The 21,653-nt window shown below is 37.7% G+C and overlaps 2 protein-coding genes across 2 annotated transcripts; one reads left to right on the top strand and one right to left on the bottom strand.

Moving 5' to 3' along the window:
- Positions 1–1,458: 1,458 nt before the first annotated feature.
- LOC108245707 (gap junction alpha-3 protein-like) lies at positions 1,459–17,512 on the bottom strand. The gene is made up of 4 exons (XM_017432827.3): positions 17,123–17,512; positions 11,547–11,635; positions 9,886–10,445; positions 1,459–7,170 (listed from the first exon to the last, which is right to left on the bottom strand). The coding sequence occupies exons 2-4, from the start codon at positions 11,613–11,615 to the stop codon at positions 6,318–6,320; spliced, it is 1,482 nt and encodes a 493-aa protein (XP_017288316.1). The 5' UTR covers positions 11,616–11,635; positions 17,123–17,512; the 3' UTR covers positions 1,459–6,317.
- A 2,367-nt stretch (positions 17,513–19,879) lies between these two features.
- On the top strand, positions 19,880–21,653 carry LOC108245687 (E3 ubiquitin-protein ligase TRIM58-like; the record flags this gene model as incomplete). Its single annotated transcript, XM_017432794.3, has 4 exons — positions 19,880–19,941; positions 20,287–20,441; positions 20,972–21,204; positions 21,313–21,653. Coding segments are annotated over exons 2-4 (702 nt in total), but the record flags the coding sequence as incomplete, so codon positions are not given.

The following is a 21,653-nucleotide window of genomic DNA, read 5'->3' as shown; positions in this document are numbered from 1 at the left end:
ACAGTGAGATATTACAGGGCCTCTGCCAGACGTTTGCAGCGTGCCTTCACTACATTTAAGGTGCTTCAGGTCAGTCAGGCAGCCTCTTCTGCCAAAAGGTGTAATCAGTTGACAGTTTTGCTCCTCTTTTTACTTGTGTGTCCAAAACATAGGGCAGCCTGTCTGATGATATGACTATAAAGTCAATCGTCAACTTTTGGCCCAAAGTGACCAGGTAATCAAGTATATTTGTGGCCCACGCTAAAACATTGTAATTGTTATCTTCAGTCCATGCCTAGCACATTAGTTCAATAACAAAACAACACTTGAATTCAGACCAGGGACATTGTTTCTTCTAGTAACTGTCATGGTATGGGGTGAAGGATGTGAACCCAGTATGCAGACTCATGATGAAAATAAACTAATTTATTTAGAAACAAAAACAAAGAGCTGACGGGGCAACAAACAAAACCTAAACTAAACCAGGAACTAAACAGGAACAAGACAACCAGGACACAGGGGGCGACGAGAAGCAACAACAACCAGAAATAGAGCACATTGGAGAGGCAAGAATACGACAATGAACCAGCAAGTAAGTGGAGAAAGTGACCGGGTATTAAAGACAGGATAATGATGGGAAGTGGGCACAGGTGAGTGATTACAGTTGTAGGCAGGTGGAGATGGGTGTGACAGGAAAACCAGAGACTGACTGAGGAGTGGATGTAGCAGGAAACACAGACATGAGGAACAAGAACTGAAGACCAGGATAAACACAGGAACCAAATAATTAAAACAGAAAACACAATATAAACCCAACCCCTGACAGTAACTCACCTCTTGGTGACTTTATCATTGCCTACATGAGCACTGAGGTTTCCCAGGAGACTGACAAAAACTTCATATGTCAGCACTTCCAAGGCACCATCCAGAGACTCAAAGAAAGCTGCGTAAACTACATGAACACAGTCCAAACCTTCCCTCTTGCAGCTCAAAGCAACAGACAGAAGAACCTCTTTTTTCACCAGAGAGAACTTCATCACCAAGGAGCTCTTGCCCCGTGTTTCTTCTCCTCAGAGCTTCGAAGTCTGACAGAGTCCAGCACCTCTCCATGGAGTTGGATTCCAAATCTCAAGCTGTACTTGGAGATGAGCCCAACTGCATATTCTTAGTATCACTTAACACAAATACTCCAGTGTACTCCACTTTAAATCCATTCAATAAATTATCTTATGCTAAGGCAGCACTATGTTGAACAAAACTTAACTAAAAGTAATAAACTCACCTATGTATGTGCAAATGTATTACAATTTTTATCGAGTGAAATGTCAAATAATATAACTACTGTCATGCAATCTTAAATAACTGATTTTTGATCACATTGTTGACTCATGTTTTGCCCATTTATGATGAAAAACTTCTCAGATGGTTTTGTGTTCTGAATCCTAAAATAATCAAGAACAAATAGATACGGTACAAAAAGTTTATTCGGAAACCATTCTGTAAACATTTGAGGTAAATGAACATTTACATCAATGTGTTCTTTTTAACAAAATGTTCAGACCTTTTGGTTCAGAGACAAGTCATTTTACAAGGGGGGTGATGGGGATAGCATGAGTTATTCTTCATTTGAAACAAGTGAGATATTTCAGCCTACTCGTAGGGGAGCCACAATCTTTCCATCACACAAACTCCTTATGTTTAATTTTAAAGACTATTCAAGGCACATTTATGGTTTACAACCTGATCAGCCAAAAGTGTTTTAATATATCTTCAGGACAGAACATGAACAATCACTGAGGGTCCATTTGTCATCCATTTCAAGACTAATCTTTGTTTCATTTTCAGAAATAACAAAAAATATGCTAATACCCCACATTTTAAAAGTACTAACTAGTACAGCTTAAAACAACATTATGAAAGAACGGTCTTAGCAAAACAAAACTGTAAAGTAAACCTTGTTTCAACAACCTTTTAGACAAAGTTAATTGTTTGAGTGGAATTCTTCTCTTCTAGGATTCGTAAATGGGTCATGAAAAATAAGTTGTTTTTTTTTCCCACAAATGTCTTTGGTTTTGGCAAATATCTTTGGTTATATTACACATGCCACATCTAATTTCTGAACAATAATACAACAGATGTGCCAAAGTAATGTCTATAGTCCTGTTACTTTTAATTTATTTAGCAGCTGCCTTTACAACAAGATGGAAGTCAGTCATTGTGAAATTGGTTTGTAGAGTAACTGATATTAGCCATTGCTCAGTTTCATAAAAACTGTATTACTGTGTCTTTATGATGACCAAAAGCACAATAACACAAGTTGATTTGATTGTCTATATCTCAGGCTCCTTAACATCAAACTGTTAGACTTTCCTAACTCATAACTCTAACTAGTTTTAAAATCTTACTGGCAAAAGAGCACCATGGTTCTTCATATTTAGTGTTGCCCCCTGCACCAATAGGATGTTTTGCAGTGCAGTAATTGCTTGGCAAAGTAGATGATGGTGCATGGTGACTTTAATCATCACCATAAACCAAATTATCTGGAGTACCCAGTGAAAACCAAAACACCCGGAGTACCTGGAGAAAACTGGAGTACCCAAAGAAACCCAGAGTATTCAGTGAAAACCAAAGTACTTTGAGGAAACTTGAGCACCTGAAGAAAACTGAAGTACCTGGGAAAAACCAGAGTATCCAGTAGAAACTTAAAAAAAAGTTCCTGAAGAAACCTGTAGTACCAAGTAGAAACTGCAGTACTCGGAGTAAACTGAATTACCTAGAGAAAACAAGATTACTTGATTAAAATCGGAGTAGTTGGAGAAAAACCATGATAAACAGAGTACTAGTAGAAAACTGGAAACCAGAGTACTTGAAGGACAAGGAATGCCCAGAAAAAAACAAAGTACCTGGAGTAAACTAGAGTACGTGGAGAAAACTAGAGTGCCTGCAGAATATCAGTGTACCTGGACTAAGCCGGAGTACCCGGCTGAAACCGGATGAAACTGGACTTTCAGAAAAAACAAAAAAACAAACAAAAATACAGGAAGAAACTTGAGTACTCTGAGAAAACAAAGTACCCAGGAAAAACCCATGTGCAAAAACAACATGTAAACCCCACGCAGAAACATCTGAGTTGAGACGTGTACAACCGTGCAGCCCAGTAAAGTCATCACACATTTGGCAGACACATTCAAATCAAAATTCATCCAGTAAAAATAAATACTAGATTGGTGCTAAAATTAAGATTGAAACTTGTGTTATACATTTTTATCAAACAGCCTAAAGGTAATTCCAAATAGCCATGAATGCAGCTGAGTGAACTCTCATTGGTAAACTTGTTATTAAACAATAAAAACTATATCAAGCACTTTAAAACAGATGTAGAAGGAAATTAAAATAAATGCAACTACTACTTTTATTATTTCAATAAAAATGTACTAATAAGATCATGACCCGTAAGTTTGAAATACCTAAAATATGTATTTTTTCAAGTATTTGAATAATAATTAATGATTTTTTGTGCCCAAAAGGAGCCCACAAAAATTATAATCCCAAAAGGTGGTTTACCTCAAACTATCCTACGTTGGTTCTGCTGCACTAAAGTGCATTCCTGTTCCAGAAGAATTAAATAAATTAGGTAAATTAGTTTTTGGAAGTTGCTACTTGGCAACATAAGTGAACCTACACCATATTCACCATATTCTGTATTACTTTTTTTTTTCTTTTATTTTGGCAGGAATTGATAAATAAAATGGAAGAAAAAAACATTCCTTTGTGCAATGTCTAAAAAACAAAAACACTTTTTAGATTATATTTCTTTCCTTAAAAAATCCATAGGCTACAATATTTTCTGCAACTAATCTAAAAAGTTAATTTACAGTTTTGTAACACACTGCAAACACAATCAGTAAAGAAATCATGCAAGTTTTTAAGCTTCAAATTGCTCTTAAAAGAAAAAAAGGAGCTCATCTTCTGTTTTTTGTTGTTTCAACTCTGAACATAGAACTCACTAAATAGGCAAAGTCAGAAAATGCAAAACCACTTTTTTATTCTTGGTTTTTCTGGTGAAAATCTACATTGCAGCTTGATCATAGATAAACCTTTATAAAATGTAGTTCTATATAACACCTTGTGGTGTTCATGAATGCTACTATTTATTATATTTACATATTTATAGACTTTATAGAGTTGAACCCTGATGTAACTGCAGATGTCATTTTGTAAACGTTAAAACAAGATACCTAAAAACGCACATGGTCACAGCCTGAAAAGCCTAAGGACTTTGTGTCTCAGGGTGGGAAGTGCCATTTGCTCTGTGCTAACACTGGTGCATCCCTCCTTCATTGAAACTACAGGCTGCATGGAAGCATTTCATTAAAACAACAAATGTTACCAGACCCACAGATCGATCAGTTCCATCATCACAAAAAAATTAATAAGTAAATGAAAAGTAACAAAATAAAAGTGCAAACCTCTTTTCAAATGTCTCTTAAGAAAGAAACAAAATAAATACTTAAATGAAAAAATAAAGTACCGTCACTTCTGTGTTCCAAAAGCCAGTTTGTCTAATCATCATCATCATCACGAGTACAATCCATCCTTTAGTTTCTGCTGTCCATATGTATACACTATATGTGTGTAGATGTATGTAAGTGTGTATGCTTGTAATTTAAGTAATATTACATTTTTAACTAATATTCCTCACTAATGAACGTATATTCAGAACATTATGCCTTTTTGGTGGGAGATTTGAGTTTTTCAGCTTCTCTGCTAACCTTGTTGCTGAACTTTTGAACTGAGCTTTTGAAAATATAAATATTTTCTATATTTCTTAAAGTAAAATGATTAACAGTTTGGCTGAGAGTTAGATCAATACCCTTCACATGTTTGAGTGTTAACTACAAAGATGAAAACAATAAACAGATAGCTAAGCTTAGCGTAAACGCTAGACGCAGGGCAAACAGCAAGCCTAGCCATGATGCAGTAGGCTAAAAAGAGCGGGAAAAACACATTCATGTTCTATCCTGAAAAAGCCGGTTAATTCAACTAGCATCAGAGTCAAGAGAGCAACTAAATATCTTAAATATGACAAAAGAATATAGCTCACATGTGAGCAATTGTCTAATTTTCTTGAATCATATACAAATAAGATTGTAAACACATTTTTCAAAAGTAGAAACTAGTCCTAATAAACAGGGACTTTAAGGAGCTAGATTTACTGTATAGAAAATGAGTTATTATGTCAGAGAGTTGTAATTATTGCAAACTGTGGTTCACCACAGATACAATCATGCTATCCACTTACAGGTAGCCTCAAACAGAAAGACTGAAAGTCAACATGAAGCCGTCTTACAGGTAAAAGTAGTTGCTACCAGTTTTAGTCTTCACGTGTGAGGTTTCAACAAATTAATGTGGTTTTATGTTCACTCATTTAACCATATTAAAACCCATAGATGTCAAAACCTCATTTGGAAGGGGGACCTGATAAAAAGAAGAAGTGAGCTGTGTCCATTCTTGCAGTCCCCAATTGCAAGAGGTTTTAAAAACGAGCATTTGGACTTCTGTGTTCCTAACAGTGGCATGGCCTTTGGAGTCAAAGCTGATAAGTCTTCATTTAGTACACTGACAGGGAGGAAATGGATGGAACAGTCTTTTCTGGAAAAAGCAGAGGTCCGTTCTGCCTGAAATTCTGCAGATCCATCAGTGCATGAGGTCAAACACTTTATGCTGGACTTTACAAATTTGTGTTCACGTTAGCAAATTATGTCTTTCCAGTGTATAAAATTCAAGGCAGTGCTTTATTTTCTCAATATCTCGGCCAAAGAAATGGCTTGATCCATTTCTGTCTGGCACTGTAGCCTTTGTTGCTCACTCCTGATGTTCCCTTGTCCTGTTCTTGTCAGAAAATTTGGATTCTGATTTGAATATTTTAGTTTGCACTTAAAACTAAATACAAATGGGGGCATAATTACGAGTAGCACTGGTGATCCTAGCTAAACATTAAGTTGCTCTGTGTCCACAAATTGTTAGTAGAAATTTTTGCCACTGAGCTTTAAAGTGGCTTGGGTTAGATAGTTCATTGTTTCCTGCGTCCATGCTAATATCAGTGGACTGATTCTTCAGCCCTGTAGTTATCACACAAAAGCAATATTATTGGTCTTCTAATCTGACTCTCACACAAAATGTTTACCTTATGATGTCATTTGCTTCTTGTAGCAAAAGGCCAGTTTTTACAATATGCTTGGGTGCAATTATATGCTACTGTGCATATGTGTACATATTGCATCTCTTAAAGAGCATGTATACATTATTGTGTCAATGTTTGAGTTTGTACTTTTCAGCTAAACTGCCAGATCATCAGGGCGAGCTCGAGGACCGCCACTCTTGATTCCTCGACTTGGCTTCCTGAAGTCTGTTCCTGCAGCTGCAGGAGGCTGATGCATCTCTGCCCTGGTTACCACTGTGAAGTCATCCCATGGCACCATGCAAGGTGCTGTGGCAACAGTGATTTCCTCATCCACCTCTGTCTCCTCTGGTGCGAGGGAGGAAAGTGGAGTATTTAGAGGGAGTGTGGGAAACATGGAGAGCTGCTTTTCCTGCAAAGGTGCCATGTCATCCTCAGTAGAGGAGGAGCCAGAGGCAAGAGGAGAGGAAAGAGAAGGGGGATACGAGGGGGAAAGTTTTCCATTCAGACTGTGAAGCTCCAAAGCCGTGTTGTTCCAGTTGTGCTCCATCTCTACCAGGTGTCCATGGCTTCCCAAACTCTCACTGTTATCATAAAAAGAAGGAGGCAATGCCTCTAACAGGAAGTCATCCGACTGGAACGCAGCACCATCCAATGTAGATCCTGCAGGAGTAGGTGTGGTGGCGATGCCATGGTTTAAGGAGATCACTGTGTTAGAGGTCCCAGGATGACTGTAAGCTCCTCCCTCAGTTCCTTCATACTCCACCACACTCGCGTTAGCATAAGCCGGCAAAGATTGGAGCACTGATGGAGACATCTGTTCAGAAATCATTTCTGTGCCTCCAGGCTTGTCAATGCCCAACAGTGACTGACTGTCATGAACAAACTCCTTGGTGACTCCATGCTTGACTTTCTTCCAGCCCAGGTGGTAGATCTCTAGTAGGTTGAGGACCAAGGAGATGCATGCCACCACAAGCATGAAGATGATGAAGATCGTCTTTTCAGTGGGCCTGGTACAACAAACAAAAGAGCAAACAGGTTTATTTTTTAAAGAAAACCAAATTTTCAGACTGTGCACATCTGAGGAGGCACTGTTAGGCCAAATTCCATTTTCTATTGTTTACCTCATGGGCCCTAATTTAAAGTCAAAAGGGGTAGTGTTTAAAAAATTCCACTACACAACGGGACACTGCTTTAAGGAGCCGATACAGCACCAGTTGTTGCAGATTACTTGTATGTAAACATAAGATGCCCATATATCAGGGTTGTCCTCAAATTATACCATTAGTATACAGTATTACCATTTACCTAGAAAGGCTTGGGATGCTGTATTAATGTATTTCATTTATGACAATTTAAACAAGTAGATGTTGTTACACACACTTTTTTTGGATACTTTGGTAGACCTTATAAATGTATTACCGCCCAACTCCACCATGCTTTGTAACTCTTTATGTAGTTTGCAAGAGACATGGCATATATTGTCATTTTTTAGATCATGTTAAGTAGGATCAACAGTATTCTCAAATGTGACACATTGGAATACACCAGACCAGACATTACAATGATTGTTTTGACAATAAGCAATTAAAGAAATATAGTACTTTTTAAAAATCTATTTTAAAAGTTTCTTAAGGCTGTGTTTGCCATCAATCAACCACTACTCCTTGTGACTTCAAATAAAGAGCCAAAGAGTAAGGGTAGCAATAAGGACAACATGGTTTAGCCTAAGTAGTAGGGGGGATGTGTAGGATTTAGCCATATATTTGAACGATGTATAAGATTGAGACCAATATGAACGAGCATTTTTTGGAGGGGAAGGCTTTAGCAAGTGAATATTAAACTATATTTTGCATGTATTACACCACTACGACTTATTGTTATAAGACTCTCAAAAATGAAACTGTCTGTCTTCAGTTCATATATTGTCAAAGCACAGAAATGAGCAAGAATGATAAAATAATCTTTCAGAAATGATACAAAACCACAATTGCTGGTGTTTTCTTCCAAAATGTTAACCATGTATATTAACAACATTAACTGGCTATTAGTTTTGGTAAATGTTACGGCCCGGTGGCCTTGGGTGTATGTTGTCTTTTTTTTCCCCTCCTCCTCCTTGTGCAGGCTCTGTTGTGGGACCATTGGATGCAATCCTTCCTGTCTCTCCTTCCTGGTCGCCGCCTACCGACGTCGTGATTGGCTGGCCAATTGACTACTCCACCTATCCCTGAGGAGGCTTGCCATATTTAAACCCTCACTTCCTTTCCCCAGGGCGGCTGTTCCTTTGTTTGAACAGTGTGCCTGGTTGCTGACTGTGTGCCTCTGATTTCAGTTTTGTCGCTTTGTTAGACTAGACAGTTTAACGTGTTGTGACTTTGTGTTTTAGAAGTATCTTGGGTTTGCTTGTTGTCTGGTACTTCTGTGCTTTGTTTGGTTTTCAGCCCTTACTTAGACTTTGTTAGTGAGGGACATTTTTCTTTCATGTGCTACCCACTTGTTTGAAGTTTATGTTTATTGTAACTTTACTTTTCACCCAATTCTTTAAGCTCAGCAAGAATAAACTCTTTTCCTTTTCACCACCTAAAAGAGTCTGGGAGTCTTAAATGTCACATCTTTACTCCTATGGCCGAGCTGGGACGTAACAGTAAACCTAAAGTACTTTTGTCTGTCATCTGTAATATTTATAACTAAGTATTGGCATAAGATTTTGTGAATATGTGACCTGTGTTGGCAAAATTAATCACAATGAAGATGTTTTCATTTTTACCTTTTATTATTTTCAAATTCTCCATCTCAAAAGATTCAAAATGAAAATGAAATTTGGCAATTTTCCACCTCGCCTGGCAACAGGCTAGTTTTGTTTACAAGAGAGTTAGTTTGAAAATGATTTTTATTGATTTAGAATGACGTCATCAGGAAAGCCAGCCCTATATTTTAAAAGGCAAATATCGAAGCTTCACATTGTCACCAAGCATTATATGAAGGGATTTCCCAGTGCTATGGCAGCCAGCAGAGAAAAGTTGTCAAATTCAAAGGAAATTATAAGGGTTATAAGAACAAGGATTATTTCTGATTATTAGTTGTTAGAAAATTTTGAAATAAAGGCAGATTAGGAAGACTTTATAGTATTCATTGTAGTGTGAAGTGCTTTGGGATCCCTGACTGGACTAGATGAAGTGCAAGCCATTTACCATTATATGCTATTTTAGTTACTGGGATTGCTAGATGGTATCTTTATGGACTCATGTTTAAACAAATTCTAATTACAGCAAAAATCAATATTTTCACTTATTTCGCACTACAGCCTGTGAGCATTCTGGTTCATTTAGCAGCACAGGTTACATATTGTTGTGGTCTGTACTTATTTTATTTGAACCTTGTGTCAAAACTTTACTGAAACACTTGCATGATATATATTTTTTATTGTTACTATCTTCTGCTCTGTAATACTGTGGAAAAAATCTTAATGTTTTCCCTAAAATATCCAAAAGACTGTTTCATTTTTTACGTTATGCTCATTAAAGATTGGTTTATTGGATGCTAACTCAGGATGTCCAAATGTTTGCTTGCCATCACTGAGTAAAATGTAGTTTTAACCTCACCTTTTTAGCTCATACCACTACCCAACAAATCACTCACATCAGACACTGAAAGTTGTATTTTTTTAAGACAATTCACCCAGTTATTTTAAGTAGTATTTTAAGTACGTAGTTATTCTCTCTAACCTGGAGATGAAGCAGTCCACAGTATTGGGGCAGGGCCAGCGGCGACATTTATACAGCGGACTCAGGTGGAAGCCGTAGAGGAAGTATTGTCCCAATATGAAGCCCACCTCAAACAGAGTCTTGAAGATAATATTGAAGATGTAGGTTCTTAACAACGCCCCTCGGATCCGGATCTTCCCATGCTCATCGCGGATTGGGGGTTTCTCTTTCCTCCCACCTCTTCCTCCTCCATCGGCAATCCCATTGTGATACAGAGGGTCATGGTCCTCCAGGTGCTGTCCTGCCTTTCGGAGGTCTTCCTCCCTCTCCCTTCTTTTCTCCTCCATGCGGACAATGTGGAGCACATGGCCCAGGTAGATGAGGGTGGGCGTGGAGACAAAGATAATCTGCAGCACCCAGAAACGGATGTGAGAAATGGGGAAGGCCTCGTCGTAGCAGACGTTCTCGCAACCAGGCTGCTGTGTGTTACAAGTAAAGTCTGACTGCTCGTCACCCCAAACTTCCTCAGCTGCTGCGCCCAGAACCAAAATGCGGAAAATAAAAAGGACAGTGAGCCAAACCTGGAAAGGAAATGGAAAAATCAGAAAACAGCAGTTTACAAAGAATGAAGGGAGTCAGTCATATTAAATACTCCTGCTTGTAGCTTAAGGCAAAACTCTTATGTAAGTACTTTGAATCGCCTTGTTGCTGAAAAGTGCTATATAAACAAATTTGACTTGACTTGACTATGTAATTTGGAATGCTTCATGACAATAGATAAATGAATATCTTGTTTCATAGGAAAGATTTTTTGTTGTGTTGATTTTGATGTAAACTGACATTAACGAATTGCATCATATTGTATTATCCTGAGAAGAAAAAAAGGCCTCTTTTAACTACTTACAAAAAAAGGATTGTATTGTACTGTAATAAACTGTATTGTATTGTATCATGTTGTGTCAAAGTCTTTTGTACTGTATCAAACAGTATTATGTTGTATAAACTGTATAGTGTTGTATTTTATTGTATTGTATCAAACTGTAACATATTGTATTTTAGTCTTTCATATTGTATCAACCCATGTTGTATTGTATCAGACTGTATTGTATTGTATTACTGTATATCTAAAGCACCAAGTCACAACAAAAGTCGTCTCACAGGGTATTCTACTTTTAGAAACTCTAGGAACCACAAGTAAACCTGCAGCTTGAGAGTGAAGTGCTCTGTTAGGAAAATATGGAACAACAAGATCTTTAATATAAGATGGAGCTGGATTGTTGAGAGCTTTGTTTGTTAGAAGGAAGATTTTAAATTCTTTTCTGAATTTGATAGGGAGCTATTGAATCCACACAGAAAGACCCCACATCCAACCTGGGGCTTGACATTCTTGCTGTGAAGCAACAGCGCTAACTGTTAAGCGTTGGGTTGTTGTTGTGTTAAATTGTATTATTGTTTAATGCATTATATTTAATAAATTGCACTGTATGTTAAGTTACTAGATCATCAGTGTTCATTTACTCTTGAAACCTCATGAACAGTTTAAATGAACTGGATTTCTACATAATGTCATTGATCTTTTGTTTAGTAATGTATGTATGAAATGTTCTGATTGCAGTCAGGAGTGAACATTCTGAAGAAAGCAGAAAGAAACCTTTGCTACATTAATGTTTATAGTTGGTCACCTTTCCAATCACAGTGGAGTGTTCTTGAGCATTCTCCAGCAACCGCCCCAGAAAGCTCCAGTCACCCATGCTTCACTCGATTTTCTAGCCTGAAAAGAAAAACGGCAGACTTCGGTGAAATCCTGGAGACAGTCGTTAGCAGACAGCTGAATGCTTTTTCAAACAAGTAGATTTTAAAGATTGAAAAGGAGAAGATACCATAAAAAAATCTTTACGACCTGAGCAAATACTGGTTTAAACCTGAAAATGTGTTTTTTAAACACTATGTAGTTCCAGCCTCATATAACTTTAATACTTTAGAAGTTTTACCAGCTATGTTTCAGGTGTACTCCAGTTTGTGTATACCAGTTGGATCCATTTGCAACATGCAGAACTTTATCAAACAAGATTTTATTCGCTGGAACAAGAGAACTGCTTAATGTTTAATAAGCCATTTGAAAACGTGTTCCACTGCAAGCAAATTTCTTCTTAGCCATGTGCCTAATGTCTTTTATGTTTTTGAGTTGATGGTGTGTTTTAATACCACTTGTTGGTCAGATAAGGTTAGGTTTGGTCAGATTGAGATTAAATCAGGGATTTTCTCATCTACCACCAGAAAATAAGATAGTTACCATTTTATAAACAATTAAAAACTTTGAACATGTGCAGCTTCATACAAGACCTTTAGGTTTATGGTATTTGGATTAGCTTTCTAGCTTCTTTTTATGTTTGTATGTCTGTTTGCTTTGGTTTTATTGAAAAAAGTCATGGATTTTGGGTACATTTTTCATCTAATATCTCCTGTTATTTGATCTTTTTTCTTTATAAACTAACCATAAAAGAAAGAAAGTGTCAGGATTTGGGTTTTTGTTTTGTTTTAGTTTGTTGTTTTGGTTTCCGTTGGTGTTATTTATTTTATTCTGTTATCTTGTTAGTTTTGGTTTGAGTTCCTTCTGCCTCGTGTGTCTGTGTTTGTTTCCTGTCATCACTCATGCCTCCTCAGTCATTCACTTATCTGTTTACTTGCCACGCCCATCTCCACCTGTCAGCTATTATTATCATTCACCTGTTCCCACTTACCTCATCATCCTCTGTGCTTTTATACCTTATCAATTCCCCCATCACGCTGTCGGATCATTGTTCATTTGTCCTCATCCTGTGTTTCTTCCATGCTCCTAGGTTTAGTTTATGTTTTTGTTTCGCTGCCCCGTCAGCTTTTGTTTTCATATTAATAAATCAGTTTTCATTTAGTTCCACAGTATGAGTCTGCTTTCTGGGTTCGCCTCCGTCTCCGTCGATCATGACAGAAAGCATGCAAAAAGCCTAAATTAAGTTTGGAATGTGGCATAAAAAAAAGGATACTAAAATATTGTTTGGTTGACAGTAATAAATCCATCGACCAGAGATCGAAAGAAAATATATATCTGGAAGGAATAAAATGCACTTTTAGATCCTTCTCCAACACAGATTCTGCAAAATAAAAGCAGTTTGTCTGAAGAAAAACAACACTGATGATCTTTTTTATATCAAAACAATAAATGTGCCTCTCTTACTCCAAACCAGGTAGTTAAAACAGTTCTTTTAGAGATAAGTATTTAGAATAGGGAATATCTTCTGCTGTTGTTTTCTTGTTGAACCATCGGCATCCTAGTTATCAGTGAGCTACAACCACTGTTGAAAAAATGGGATGGGTGCAGGCAAAATGGGTCAAAATGAGCACAAGTTGCTGTGCAGAAAATATGAAAATATAGATTTTTGCCATAATTGAGATTTATGTAAACATTAGTCCATAAAGTCCATCTAATGTTCCCAATAACTAAAATCAGATATAACCTTCCTAATCTATCTTTAAATTAAAGTTTTTTAACTGGTATATCTTCAGAAATATTCCTTTTACTTAGAACCATTATATTTTATTTGAAATTGACCATTTTTCTTTTCTGGCTGCGAACGTGCCAGGAAATCCCTTCATGTAATGTTTAGAGTCATTATGAAGCTTGGGGATTCCCCTTTCAAAATATTGGGCTGGAATTCCCAATGACATCACTCTCAAGGAATAAAAATCAAGTTTTCAAACCGGCACTCTGCTTAACAAAACTAGTTTGTTGCCAGGTCATAAATTGCCAAAATTCAACAAACTATGTATCATTTTGAAGCTTTTTGAGATGGAGATTTTGAAAATAATAATAACTTAAAATTGAAAAGTTTCTCATTATGATGGATTTTGCTAGCACAGGTCACAAATTTTCACTCGGGTTTACACAAAACAAAACATATGCACAAGCTGTCGGAAAAACCTAAGACAAAATTTCTGGAGTTTTAATACATATTATTGTTAAAAAGCTTTGAGACGAGTTCCAGATGCCAGTGCCAACTCTGACGACTCACACAAAGAATTTAAGAAACCTCAGAAATAATTGGAGACATTTTGGAAACTTCATCGCAGATGCTGTTCTCAATTTGTCACTAACAGTTGCAGCCAAGTAACTAACTTTGTCAGGATCTGGAGGTTTTTGGGTTTTTTGTGTTGAGTTTGTGGTTTCTTTGATTCTGTTGTTTGGTTCCTGTGTTTGGCCTTGTCTTGGTTCGGTTCTTGTTCCTTGTGTCTTTGTTTCCTGTCATCATTCACTTCTCCTCAGTCAGTCTCTTGTTTTCCTGCCATGCCCTTCTTCACTTGATCCTAGTTGTAATCATCTCACCTGTGCCCACTTCATCTAATTACCCTCTGCTTTTAAAACCTGGTCATTTCCTCCACTCACTGCTGGTTCGTTGTCGCTTCAAGCGCTGTTTGGTTCTCCTCTTGGTTTGTCTCTCGTTTCTGCTCGTGTTTCCCTGGATTTTGTTATGTTTAGTTTTGTTGCCACATCAGCCTTTGTTTTGTTCTTTTATTCTTGATAAAGTTCCTTTAAGTTCTTGTCATGAGTCTGCGCTCTGGATTCGCCTCCTTCTCTTCCCAACCTGACAAACTTAGACTTAATTTAGAAGGCTTAGGTTTACATTTTGTCCTTTATTTCTTACAGTATTCTCCTTTTTGTGTTTTGTACTGTTTTTATGGTTTAGTTTTGATCTTGACGATTTGTATTTATAACAATTTTAAAAAAGCTTATATTATTGTTGTATATATTTAAATATTTACATTACTTTTATAGTAAATTATGCTTTTATTTTCGTATTTTTGCCTTGCATTTAAAGCTCTTGAAAAAGTTTGAATTGAAAATCTATTTTAAAACAATAAAAAATTCATGTGTTTAAGTACGGTTTGCCTTAACATTGGCCACAGGTCTTCTTTGGTCAATCCAACATCTTGATTGTTTTTCAAAATAGGAGGCAAACATCTAAAATATTCTAAAAACCATCAGTCTACTGATCAACAAGACTAGTCAGTCCAAAAATCTACTCACTTCGTAGAGGACAGATACATTCATGTGGCCTCAGAATACAATCAGCACAAATAAGTTTGCAAATTAAGATGAATGTTGTTCGGTTGAGCAAACATTCACAAACTAAACAAGTGTTACACCAATATGTCGTTTTTGTGGTGTTGTTTTATAAGCCTAAAATCACTTTTAAAAAATGGACACTCACTTGCCTAGCTTGACAGACTTTTGCCTCTTCCTCCATACTCCGGGCTCCATGACTGATACTAAATATTGATAACGATTTGACAGAACATCCCTTTAAAGCCATAATAGCGGTCAAAGAGTTGTCTCTGATTCCACTGTTCTCCCTCTGATTATTTTGTCCCCAAGACTGTCCAAAGTCGACTCATCAATGTTCCAATGTAAACAAACGGCTCATAATTGTTGGCAACAAAATGCGACTCTGCTGTTTTTGCTCATTTATTACAAATTATGCCGTAGACTTTTGGTAGTGAATGATGCTTATTTAGTGTTTTCTTTAGTCACAGACAATACATATATAAAAAACTCAAAAACATGAAAAAACAGCAAATTTTGACAACTATTCTGGCTTTAAGGGTGGCCAATACAACTGAAACATGAAAATTGTAAGAAATAAACAAATTAGAAATACTAAGATTTTGCCTAACAATAACAATATGTATTTGTGTACATATTATACACACAAAAATCTGCACAATAATCATTTGCTTGTGACTATAATTCAGTGTGTGTGTGTGTGTGTGTGGTGGGGTGGGGGCTGTTGGGCTGACTGGTTCGTGGACAGTGGCTGGCCATCTGTACGAAGTGAATGACTGGATAACAAGTTGTCCCCATTGAATGTTGGACTCATCACATCCCAGGAATGCTGATGGGAGCAAATGTTTTCCTGGGATTCACTGATATGAAAACACACAAACATGTACGCACACTTTGACGGCAGCATTCATGTCTGCTGCATCAAAAAAAGAAAAAAAAATCACCTCTGAACAAAGCTGCCTACAGTTAAACATATGAAAAGTTTTATATAAAGTAAATTAAAAGACATAAAAATACAAATGTAGTTTGACTAACAGTCGTAGTTAAAGTGTGCTTCGACACATCACGCTTTAATGACATTAGGCTCAAACTTGTAAAGCAAAGATTTCCTCTAAAGTCACATCTGTATTGACTTTTCTAAAGTCTAATACTTGAATCATACTCTCAGCTACCAATGACAGATACATCCAATCTAACAAGGGCTTGTGTAGATGTACATGATGTGTCGACGTGATGAAATACCACCGATCAGGGCGGACAATAGAGAAGCTGCCAGATGGACATTGTTCTGGCTGGTGGGCGCTTTTGATGGATCAGAGGTCTTTGTGCTAAAACAGTTCAAACAGTTAACTCTTGGACTGCCATTTATGCCCTGAAACCTTTTTTTTTTTTAAAGATATGCCCACATTCAATAGCTGGAAAACATTGTCAATAAATTTCTACAAACTCCCAAGAATAAAAGCTGCACAGATCACAGGTCAAAAGTATATTTATGCATTTCATGCACATTTGTCTTATCAGCAAAACTATGCAAAGATGTAGTAGAAGTTCAAGAAAGACAATAAAGGAGAAGCAAATTAACCTATTTGGGTGTCCAAATATTCAAGAATTGAAACCTAAAACTGTTTGTTGTTAAGTTGAAGCAAACTTGACTCTCAATTATGAATGGCATGTTTCCTTGTTTCTAACAGGCAGAAAGTGATAAAAAAAGTTAATCTCATGCTAACATGACAGAATGTGTTCAAATCAAACCCAGTTTACACCTAAATAAACTGGATTAAGTCATAAATATCTAAACAGAAAGTCCTACAAATAAAAACTACTTTAGTGTCCAAAAGCAGCAGTTATTGACCACTTTAGAGGATGAATAAAGTGCCTAATTAATTAAGCATTTTTAATTTAGTTAGTAGGCTAAACATAACGTTTTTCATGTAAATCTTGTGACTAACAATTTAAGACTTGCAGTTGGTTCTTAATGTGTTTTAAATAAGAGAAACTTTAACATCAGGTGCTAGTCTAAAACCTCACAGGACTGTGTTCATTTAAAGGTTTCTGTTGTTCTGATGGCTTCCTGTTTGCCGTCTTTCCCACGGGGAAGTGAACGCACCACGAGAGGTGCTCCCTCCCATTTCAGACAGCACCATCACTCAACCTGCTTACCCTCTGAGGCACGTCTCCCTTCTGGCGGCGGGCTTCTTCTCTTCTTCTTCTTCTTTTTAGCTCCACAGGTGGGCTCAGGAGGTGGAGGGAGGGGGAGGGAGAGAGTTACACCGTGATACGAACAGAAGGATGGAGAAAGTTTGTTTTAAAGGTGTTTTAAAAAGGGGGGGGGGAGGGGGGTGCCTATGGAACCCGTCCCGCGAAGGCGAAGCTCAGCGCCTGCGTCCCGCCTGGCCAAGGCCATCCGCCTCTGTCACACACACACACACACACACTGGTGTCGCGGTGCACGGGGCGCACGAGGGGTGGTGGAGCGTGCGCGCCTAAATGTGCACCTCAGTGTCACGAGGCAGGAGCTGCTCAGGCATCACATTCCTGACAAACCAGTGAGAGGGAGAGAGAATAAACCGAATACAAGTCAGCTTTACAGTTCAGTCCTTTTAAAGTGGGGTCCTGTGGTGAAATTACGAACAATTATTGTCTTACCTGCTGCAGATAGCTTCTGGGACGACCTTAGTTTAGGGGAATAGAGTTTGATTTGGATCAAACTGACGAGCTAAAGGCTAGTATGAGCAGAGCCAAGATTACAGTAGACTGCTGCAGTCCTAAAGCAGCTCAGATCTCCAGAATTATTGCATCATTTTTTCACCTCCACCAAGGATGATGTTTTCAGTTGTGTTGGTTTGTTTTGTTTGTCTGCCTGTCTGGTAATAATATTACTTAAAAACTAATGAACAGATTTTAATGAAATGTTCAGGAAATGTTGGGATTGTCACAAAAAACAAGTGATTCAATTTCGGTGACAATCAAAGTTCAAGGTCAATGGTGACTCCCGTGCTCTAACTCAGTTATTCCCACTTCTTGTCCTTGAGGAACACTATCCTGCGTGTTTTAGTTGTTTCCCTGCTTTGACACCTGATTTAAATGAGTGAGTGACTAACATGCTTCTGCAGAACTTGAAGACCTGCAGAAGAGCAGGGAAACAATGAAAACATGGAGGATAGTGTGGGAGACACGGCTCTAACTCTGCAACTGTTTAACGTAGGAATGTCAAACTGCACAGCTGGACACCTCATGGGTCAAGGATGATCCCTATTGATTTCAAGGTCAAGGGGTCAAAGACACAGGTGACCACTTTGGTGAAACCTTGTTATCTCTGCCAAGGAAGTTATGTTTTTGGTCTTGTCTGCTGGTTTTGTTTGTCCGTCTAATGAACAAATTTTTATGAATTTTTCAGGAAATGTTGGGATTGTCACAAAAAACAATGAATTAAAATTTGGTGGTGATCCAGATTATGATCTGGATTGCACTATGGCCTTGGGGGAGGTTTGTGCTCTCTCAGAACTTCTAGGTATATTTACCTCCACCAAGGAGGTTATATTTTTGGTCATGTTTGTTGGTTTGTTAGCAGAATAACTCAAACAATTCTCAACAGATTTCAATGAAATGTTTACCAGGGGTGTATCTTGGGCTAACTTAGAGGGGATTCCATTTTGGTCATGATCCGGAACACGATCCGGATCCAGCAATTTGTTTTTAAGTTTTCTTTATCATTACCTCCACCAAGGAGGTTATTGCGGGATACGGCCACTTGGTGGAGGTTTGCGCTCTCTCAGTGCTTCTAGTTCAAAATGTATTCTTGAACTGTTTCTTGATATTTATTGCCAGCATCAGTGTGTCTATTTGCCTGAACAACTGGATGGATTTTGATCAAACACTTAGATCACTGGATGTGGATCTATGTGATTAACTTTTGTAATTAACCCAGTTTGAGATGGCCACCACCGCTAACAGCAAGCAACCACGAGACTAACTATAACCCAGTCAATTGAGCGGTTAGCGAGCTAAAATTGAATGTGGTAGTAGCTGAGAGTCATTCACAACACATACATTTTGTGCATAAGATTATTTTCAAAGTATACCGAAGCAGCTATAACTTTGTCATTTTTCAAAAAGAGCTTAGTTTAAAACTCTGGCATGAAATGCTACAGGCGACATGCATTCCTTCAGGGCATGCTAGGCCTACATTTACTTAAAAGAAATATACAAATCCTTTGTAAGGAAGGATTTTAGTACCATTTTATAATAAGGAGACTTGTAAATTCCAGTTTGATCCTGTGAGGGGTTTCCCTCCAAACCCCTCACAGGCTTCCATTCTAATAAATGTTACCATTATGTGGCAGGATGACTTTATATCAGATAAATCAAATTAAAATTCCATCTGTTTAGCTATTAACAACTAATTTTTAATATGAATATAGATCTAGAGAAATAGATGCCTAATGTTATTTTGAAGGTTTGACCAAAATGGCTACAACACCTTCAGTTTTTAAAATGAATTAAGTGGAAAAATGCTTTAAGAATTTAGAAAATTTACCATTTAAAACAAGTACAATTTGTGTGCCCACTGCTGGTCATGGTTCCATGTTCACACAGCACTACAGCTGTATTTATCTGTAGTTTGATTGAGGTCTGAGGTCTGTGGCTGTAAATGTAGAGATGATCTGAAGGAGTTGTAACTTTGTGATTTAATGTTTATGTCAGTAAATCTCTGCTGTTCAGGTGTTGAAGTTATAAAATATTTATTATCAGCTGAATATCTGCTCTGATGTGTTAGATTTACATAAAGGAGAGAAACTCATCGTAAGAATCTGCTGATCACTCTGTAATGTTGTGATTTCCTGTAAATGGAGAGAGGGCGGAGCAGCTCGGCTCAGGTGATCCAGGTACATGAATAAAGGGAGGAGACAAAAACCTGAAAGTATTCAGTCAGTTCAGACTCCATTTTACTGTCGACAGAGCAGCAGGAGGAAAACAAGGTGAGTTTTAGTTCAATGATTATTCAAGTGTTTAACTGAGTCAGCTGCAAAACAAAACAAGAATTTATTAAATAAGAGCAAAAACAACAATGATTTAATAATTAAATATTAGTTACAATTATTAGTTATAATTAATTAATTCATAGATTCTAATATTTTTCACAAAGTCATTTATTACACTGCAACAATAAAATGATCTTTTGGGATTGTTAAAGTGTCATTCAGTTCACCTCAATGTACAAGGTGAATTTATGACAGTTTATTAAACACTGAACTCTGAGTGGGAGTATTTGGCTTCTTGTTAGTCTTGAACAAACCTGTCTGTCTGGATTTTCCTGCTCTCAGTCTGTGTGTTTCCTGAACTGAGTGAAGATGAGCAGTTTGGAGGAAGAAGAGGACAGTACAAAGACTTCAGGATCCATCTGTCCGTCCATGAAGAGTGACCGGTCCAAAGGATTACCTCCAGAGTTCAGTTGTGAACCTAAACCCTCAGACACAAAGTAAGAGACTGTCTCTGATGAACTGATCTGATGTCAGCTCACAGCAGGAAGAACTGTGTTTTTATGAATCACAGCTATGACTTTACATTAGCAAAGCTAATATATGTAGATTCAGTGTGATTACACTGTTAAATTATTTCAAAAGAAAACAGCGTAAGATTGACTTTTTTAAAAAACATACTTGAGTTTTGTTCAACCTCAGAAACAAAATTTCTGTTTTGAATCAGTCAAAGTGAAACAAGATTTTGGACCAACATGTTATAACGAAAAATCACATGACCAAACCTAAAGGTCAGTCTGTTAGCTCAGTGCTAACAAATCAACAGTTACAGGACAGTATTTATGAAAAAAATCTAAAAGTCTATTTTCTACAGTGTATTTAAAACCATAAACATGCTACAGAGCTGTTATGTTTACAATCTGGTGAAAAGTAATTATGTTTTTTCCTAAGTGAGCACAACTATTGAACTGTTTTATTAATAACTTTACTGTTTTGTTTCAGTCAGATTATATTTCCTTTCTCCTCACAGGAAGAATCAAAGTCTTGCTCAGAAGGAGGAGCAGCCGTCCTGCTGTTCTTTGTGTCAGGACGTCCTGAAGGATCCGGTCTCCACCAGCTGTGGACACTGGTTCTGCAGACGGTGCATCACCTCATACTGGGACCAGTCTGCTTCATCTGGACCCTCCTTGTGTCCCCAGTGTAGAGACAGATCCAGAACCAGAACTGGACTGCAGACAGCCAGTCAGATCCGTTCTGTACAAGGTAAGACTGAACATCTGTCTCATGATGGACTCGTTTCTGAAAACTGGAACTCTTGTTTTTCAGGCAAAAAGATTTAGATTTATAAATGCTTTTGCTGTTTTTCATCAGATGTTGGTCTGCAGACGGTTTTAGATGAACATAAGATCAGTCTGAGGAGGAGATGTGAACATGTGACTGAAGGAAGTGATGAAACAGGAAGTAGAACCCAACTCAACAGGATCTACACTGAGCTCTACATCACAGAGGGACAGAGTGAGGAGGTTAATACCCAACATGAGGTGAGGCAGCTGGAGACAGCTTCCAAGACCAAGAGCCTCCAGGACACTCCAATCAGGTGTCAGGACATCTTTAAAGCCTTCCCTGAGCAACATGCAGCCATCAGAGTGGTTCTGACGAACGGCGTCGCTGGTGTTGGAAAAACCTTCTCGGTGCAGAAGTTCACTCTGGAC

This window comes from Kryptolebias marmoratus, linkage group LG23 (assembly GCF_001649575.2).
Source record: "Kryptolebias marmoratus isolate JLee-2015 linkage group LG23, ASM164957v2, whole genome shotgun sequence".
NCBI classification, from domain to species: Eukaryota; Metazoa; Chordata; class Actinopteri; order Cyprinodontiformes; family Rivulidae; genus Kryptolebias; species Kryptolebias marmoratus.
The sequence above is the reverse complement of the archived record's forward strand: the minus strand, read 5'-3'. Positions and strand labels throughout refer to the sequence as shown.

Coding starts and splice junctions, on each gene's coding strand:
- LOC108245707 (XM_017432827.3), bottom strand. CDS start 11,615: ATGGGTGACTGGAGCTTTCTGGGGCGGTTGCTGGAGAATGCTCAAGAA. Junction 10,446..11,546: donor ACTCCACTGTGATTGGAAAG/GTGACCAACTAT, acceptor TTTCCTTTCCAG/GTTTGGCTCACTGTCCTTTT. Junction 7,171..9,885: donor GTGGACTGCTTCATCTCCAG/GTTAGAGAGAAT, acceptor TTGTTGTACCAG/GCCCACTGAAAAGACGATCT.